The 6,906-nt window shown below is 55.4% G+C and overlaps 1 protein-coding gene across 1 annotated transcript; it reads left to right on the top strand.

Annotated features, from left to right (window-relative positions):
* Window positions 1-1,736: 1,736 nt before the first annotated feature.
* Window positions 1,737-6,319, top strand: LOC144271889 (maestro heat-like repeat family member 5). Its single transcript, XM_077829492.1, has 5 exons — window positions 1,737-1,750; window positions 4,074-4,211; window positions 4,371-4,488; window positions 5,022-5,115; window positions 6,279-6,319. The coding sequence occupies exons 1-5, from the start codon at window positions 1,737-1,739 to the stop codon at window positions 6,317-6,319; spliced, it is 405 nt and encodes a 134-aa protein (XP_077685618.1).
* The last annotated feature ends 587 nt before the right edge of the window (window positions 6,320-6,906 follow it).

The raw sequence follows: 6,906 nt of genomic DNA, 5'->3' as shown, positions 1-6,906 counted from the left end.
GTGCTAGAAAGAGCAACAGGAAGCTGCAGAGACTGAGGAAAGGCTCCTGCAGGGAAGCCTTTGAGAGCAGGGCTGAGAGCAGTTTGCCATGGCAGGGAAGGCCCTGGGACATCAGGGGAGTTTCGGCTGTGCCCCCTGTTAGGTTTTGGGGAAGGCTTTTGTGTGTGTTTCTGAGCTTTAAGGTGCTAAACCAGACCTCAGGAAGACTGGGGTTCCTGGACTTGTCAAAGCCTCTTTCTTCAGATTAGGGAGGAGCCAAGGTGGGAAACTGAGGTCAGAGTCGGCTTGCGGGGCTGCCAGGAGGGCTTCCCTGGGAGGAGGCCGCTCTTTGATAAATCCATCCCTCAACTTCCTGGCATTCTTCCAGGTTGGAGACGTCGTGGGAGGGATCTTAATCTGGCTCGACAACGTCTGTGATCCCAGAGCCAGAAAAGCAGCGCTGAGGGCCACGGCCTTGCTGGCTCGCTCCCACCCCCAGGACGTGGTTCTGACCTGTGTGGCTCACACGCTGTCATCGCACAGGTAGGGAGCTGCTCTGTTATCACCTCAGCCTGTTATTTCTCTTCCTGCTCCCACTGACAGGCCACAGGCCGGGAAGGGTCCGTGGGGCTCACACAGTTGGAGGGAGTTTCCTGCTGTGCAGAGAGCTGTCCATGCTTACTGAGAGGAGATGGCCAGGCCCAGCCGCTGAGGAGCCAACCCCTCCTCCTGCACTCCCTGGGATGGAGACGTGCCAGTTTTCTGGAGAATTCCAGCATTGTCCTGATTTCTATGGGTCACCCACTTCCTCTCAGATCCAGTACAGGGCCAATAAATGACTTTGGGGCTCACTCAACATCCCTGGCTCATGAAGTCTGGCTGCTCCTTAGTGCATGAGAGAAGACAGAGACGGAAAAGGCCCATGAGGCCCATCTGTCTATCCCCTGCAGACCAGGGCAGGATTGTTACCTGTAGTCAGATCCCTAGTTATTCCATGGCTGAGGAATAGGTCAAAAAATACACTCATTCTTCTGGAGCTGTGCAGGAGAGGTAAATCTCTGAAGACAGAAATTTCCAGCCCTTATTGTTGCAAAAAAGACAAAAAATCATCCACACATGACCAGAGCGTAAATGCAGTGCAGCCTGCCTGAGTCTGCAGACAGCCGGCAATAATAGCTCTGAGAGGGGTGAGTGCCTCTTTTCATCTCAATATGTTGTAAACTCTGAGTCCTGCTGGTTATTGCTGGTCACTTTGCAGAGTCATCCAACTGAGGTGTTTAGAACACAATCCCCATGTCCCTAGGGGCCGTGAAACCCAACTTGGACCCTAGCCAGAGGTCACAACTCCGGCTTTTCTCAGCATCTTCTGCAATGCTGTTCTGCACTGCCCAGAGACAAATCTGTGACACATGGGAGAGCAAATTGAAGAGCAGCATGAAAGAAATTGAATTTCTTGCCTAGCCTCAGCCTCAGCGTTGAATAAATACAACGTTCTCTGAAGGGACTTGCCCAGCCTCAGCCTCCCCACACCAATCGGTGTTTCCACTGAGAGACGCCTTTCCTGCCTACATTGCAAGCCTCTCCCTGGGGAGGGCGAGAGGTGGCCAGGCAGGGAAGGTCTGACTTCTGTTTCTGACTCTGCAGATGTGCCCTTGAGCTGTGGAAGGCCCTGGGTGAAGAACCCCAGCTCACCAGGGAGGTGCTGCGGCAGCTGCTGGACAAGCTCCAGCAGAGACGCCGGGAGGAGAGGAGCGGCCATGTGTCCCTGGCTGTAAGTGAGATTTGAGATGTCACTTTGTGAACCCGCCACGGCAGGGAGGATGGTGCATCTTTGTGTGTGTGTGTGTGTGTGTCTGTGTGTGAGCTTCGCCCCTTCTGAGCTTCGGGCCACAGCTCCACTACACAGCTCAGCTGACCTAACCTCCCTCGGCTCACAGCCGCCACAGCAAGCCCATCCCTTGGGTGGGGCTGCACTTTGCTGCTTGTGTCAGCCAGGGCCGGCTCCGGGGGCCAGCAAAGGAAGCAGGGGCCTGGGGCAGCCAATAGAAAGTTGGGGTGGCACGTCCGGGTCTTTGGCGGTAATTCGGCAGCGGGTCCTTCATTCCCTCTCTTCCTCTTCAGCGCCACTTCGGGGGCAGCTCAATCAGGTTTTTCTTTTTTTCCCCTTCTCCGCTTGGGGCTGCCAAAAAGCTGGAGCCAGCCCTGGTGCCAGGAACGCACGTCCTCACCAGAAGCGCTTGTCGCAATTTCTCAGTCAGGGTGGGACATTGCGGGGAGGCTCCTGAGGGTCAGTTGACGTAAACGACGCGGTGTCCATGCTGACACTGCATCGACCGAACTGCATTGACTTGGACTCTCTGCCCCTTGGGGACGTGGAGTTATGAACTTGGCCCCCAGGGGCAGTTCTGCCAATGGGAAGGAAATTCCATAGTTAGGGTGATGCTGGGTGAGTGGCCTTGTGTTGACCTAACTCTGTCGTGTAGACCAGGCCTTCGTGTGTCCTGGCCACCTCCAGTCAAACCAAAGAGGTGTAAATAAAGTTTCCCCCAGGTAAAAGTTACAGATCTTAAGTGGTTTCTCTGCTGGTACCCTGGCTCCGTCGTCTTCTGCTTTAGATGGCCCTTTAGTGAGCAGGTGCAGTTCGGGTGTCTCTTGGAAGTATCCAGGTTTCTGGCTTTGTAAACTGTGGCTAGAATCTTCCCAGCATGGGATCTTGAGATGTCCAGTACGTTTGACTGGGCCAGAAACACTGGGCCTATGAGAACACATCTCCTCAGGATGATTTCAGCCCGTCCAGTCACGGCTGGAAAGCCAAAGTGCAGGGTCTGCACCATTAAGAGAAATAACGGGGAATAACGTCACCCAGACTCTTCTGATCTTTCCATAGGGTTCCATCCTGCTTCCGTTCCAGGAATGGGGGAAGGTTCAGGAGCTTCCAAATGTCTCCTCCCCTCTCAGGAGCCAATCCTCTTTTGTAACACGGCGGAGAGGAAATGAGACATGACAAAAGGACAGTTGCGAATGGCAATGGGGGCAGGGGACAGATTGGGATAGTTGAGTGAAATGCTTTCCTCCCTCCAGGCCATGAAGACCATTTACGAGGTCCTTTTCCTATGGGGATACCGAGAAGCCATCCTGGAAATGTATCCTCAGCTGCTCATCCTCTGCGTCAGGCAAGTGCAGTATGTGATGGATCTGCACTTGCCAGGGACCTACATGGCCAGCGAGACATCCAGCCCCGAGGAGGGATCCAGCTGCCTCAGCCCCCTAAGGTAATGACTGAAAGGAAAAGGAAGAACAGATTTGTTCTGCTAAACACCTGGGGTCCGTTCATGGCCATCGGTGGTTCGGGTGCTGTCGTTGGCCCAGGCTCAGTTGGGTGCAGGTCTCTCTTGAGGGAAAAGGGGTGAGAGCCGTGTGTTCTTGTGAGTCACACTCGCTCATCTGATGCCGTCCACAGGCCAGCTGCTTTCCCCACACACTCAGGCAGCAGCCATGTTTGTGCATCCATCCACCTGTGCCACCCGCCAAAGGGTCAGTGCTTTCATCACTGTCTGCTGAGCAAATCTGGGGGCCTCCGTCCCCAAACGCGGACAGAGCCACACCGTCAGCACATGGGGCCAGGCCCTGCAGGATCTCAGCCTCACAGGCAGGCAGGAGGAAGAGGGACCCGTTCAACTGGCTCTGTGGGCACAGTGAGGGGCTTCCATCTACACGGGAAAACCAGAGCGCCGGAAGACACCTCAGGTGGTGTAAACTGACATCGCTTTGCTCGCTTACACCAACTAAGGATCCGACCCCACATGCCCGCTTGAGTCCTGTTACCTGTCACAGTAAAGAGCCAAGTATTCAGCCATAGGGAGTGATGACACCAATCATCTTAAGAAGCTACATTGTCACTAATTGGTTAGAAACTCAATGAAACGGCAGTGTAGACAGGGCTCATTGGGTAGGGAAGCACCATGATATCACACTGGATCTATCCTCGGGGAGGCTAGCTACTGCTGACCACGCTGTGTATCCCAGGACTTCTGCAGATTTGCCATGCCTGGGGCTGATCTCGTTGCCTGACACTGGTATTTTTTTCTCTTTAGCACGTCAGTGGAGGCTGTGAAGACTCTTTTCTCCATGCCCGGCTACTGGAAGGAATTTGCCATCATCCAGTTTCAGCAGGGTTGGGACACGATAGCCTCCCGATATTACTATTCACAGGGTGTTGGCCTGATTGCAAGGTAGGAGCCCAAAGTTTCCTCCTCACTGGGTCTCTCTTGGGAATGGGATTTCCGTGTGAAATATTCCTCTGTTCCAGGCTGCCAGCTCAGCCTAGAAACTAGAGAGGAACTCTCTCTCCCCCTTGAAAATCACAAGGGACTTTCTGTTCCATGTTCCAGAGCCATGATCGAGTGTGAGAACCCTCAGCTCCCTGCAGTTTTCAGAGAGGCAATCACCATCGTCCAGAGTGAGAGGGAGGAGGAGCAGAGAACGATCGCCATGGCTTTCTGTATTGAGGTGAGATTCATTAGTTGACAGGCACAAGGGCGCTTTCTGGAGAGCAGCTCAGGCCAGTAAGCTCTGGGGCACATTGTCAGCAGCTCAGCAGCCTTAGCGCCAGCTAGGTCCTCTCTGCACAAGGATGGTTGTGGGGCATGGCAAAGAGAGGGAGGGAGAGACAGGGTGAGATTGCTCCTGGCTGGATGTGCCTCGATGGGATTATGGGACAAGAGGAGAGGTTTCTCCAGTGCCCCAAGACCATGCTTCTCTCCTCACCTTTTCCTGAGGTTGTGCTTTTCTTCTGTCCCAGGGGTCTCTACATGGCGCTCAATGAGGCCTGGAGACACCCCTTTCCCTGGGGGTTGATTTGTGATTTGTGCATTAGTCCAACTTTTGGGAATGAACATACTGAAACAGCAGCAACTGGCTCCCTGTTCACCAGAGACTTTGGGTGGGAGTAAGTGGCTCTTTGGTAAAGACGACTGTCCAGGGAAGAGACCCCCCAGGAAGACCTCTGCTCCTCAACCTGATGTTGATTTGGCTCTTTCCAGTTTCTCCAGAGTCCTTCCATTGACACAGTGCTGACAAAATCAGAGCTCCAGGCGCAGCTCATGGAATGGACCAAAGACACAAATCCCGTCATATGTAAGCTCAGTCTGCGAGGCCTTGGCAGTATTGTGTTCCAGCCAGAAAAGGTGAGAGGCGTGGATTGCCCAGGGGACCGAGGAAGCCGATGTCTCTCAAATAGCTCGGAAATGAGAACGAGATCCACACACAAGCCTTGTTGTTTAACACACAGCCCTCAAATGGTGGAGGTGCTTTCCTGAGCAAATCAAGGCATGACGTGCTCCCTGCTCCCATGAGCGGAGCCCTGATTGCACATGGGATGCAATGGGGGAGGTGGGGTGAGCAACGACAAAGGTTACAGTGAGCAGCTGGCACAGAGTGACAGGAGAATGACTTTCTGCCCCGTTGGGGGGCTGTGCCATCCATGGTTACTCCTAGGCGGGAGTGGTCCAGCATGTGCTCCAGGCTGTCACCCCGGAAAGTAATGAGTTGCCTTCTTCATTCCTGCACGTGAGATGGTTACAGGCCCAGCTGCCAGGAACCGTGGCCAGCTTTTGTGACCGGGATGGAGCGTGTGTCAAGGAGGCCATGCAGAAAGCCGGAGACATCATCTACCTCCTCAGGAGGGAGGGGCTTGGCTCCATCTCCCAGGACATTGCAGTCAGCCTTCGTCCCTTCATTGATGACGTAAGGCTTGGAACCCCAGGAGAAGCCCATGCCCCCCCCCCGCTCCACCTGTCTCTGATGCCCTTGTCTCTCTCTCCCCATCTCCTTGGCTCCCGCCCCTCAGGCCTGCCATGGAGCCTCCAAGGAGCGCCCCCGCCATGGGTGGGGAATGTCCTGCTTAGCCACCTCCCTGTCAGAGCCCTTCTCGCCGAAGCTCAGCCTCAGCGCCATGCTCCCAGCCCCTGCTGCAGCCTGGCCTGGGGGAGAGGGGGCCTGGCCCTGGGCAGATGACCAGCTGTCTGGAGAACACAGGCCCCCAAAGAGGTGGAGATTCTCAGCAGGAAAGAGGTGGGTCAGGAATGGCCCTGCTCTCGGGGGCACCGAAGAGCAAAAGAAATGCTGTGTTTTGTAGCAGCGAATCCCTGCAAGGCTCCAGCAGCGGCTTCTCCCCTTCCCCTGACCAGTCTCCACCAGACTTCCCTCCTTCTCCCCAAATCTTCTCAGGTTCTGGGATTCTGGGCTCTCCAGACAGAAACTGCCTCTGGGACACCCTGGGGCTGTGCTGTCCTGCACAGGGTCTCAGGCCCTGCACAAGATGTCTATGGCGCTGGCCTAGTGTCCGCCCTGCTCCCGCCAGCCAAGTCAGTTCACACAGGGGAACCGGAGCAGCGGGCGGATTATGACTCTGTCACGTTCTGCTCTGATACTGCCTGGCTTTAACCGGGCGTCCCCACCCCCTGCGTGTCATTGCCAGGAGAGGGGCAGTGTGTGCTCAGCTGCCATTTCACTGCTTGGCAACGTGGTGAGCAGGGTGCAGGACCCGGACAAAGCCCTCGTGCAGCAGGAAATCGTCCACTGCTTGCTCCCGCTGCTGCTGCATCTTGCAGACCAGGAGGAGAGTGTGACACTGGTAAGTGCCGCGGTCATTATTTCCTTCAGAGCAAAGAGCCAGAATCCCCTGGGGCCCCCACTCCAGTCATCGCCAGAGCCCCTTGCCCAAGCAGAGTCTTCTCCTCCCGGCTTCACTCCATGCTGGAGCCTCGTGCCTCATCCATCCTCACAGCACACAGCACAAGGGGTGGAGAAGGTCCAATGTCCCCCAGACTATCCCTCTCTCAGTGAGAACCCTCTTGGTCTCCCCTTCTCTTGCAGCGATGTAAACTGACGCTCTTCCGCTGCGCAGTGTTTCTCGGCTGGGCTCAT

The sequence above is a fragment of the Eretmochelys imbricata genome, chromosome 11 (assembly GCF_965152235.1).
Source record: "Eretmochelys imbricata isolate rEreImb1 chromosome 11, rEreImb1.hap1, whole genome shotgun sequence".
Taxonomy (NCBI): domain Eukaryota; kingdom Metazoa; phylum Chordata; order Testudines; family Cheloniidae; genus Eretmochelys; species Eretmochelys imbricata.
The sequence above is the reverse complement of the archived record's forward strand: the minus strand, read 5'-3'. Positions and strand labels throughout refer to the sequence as shown.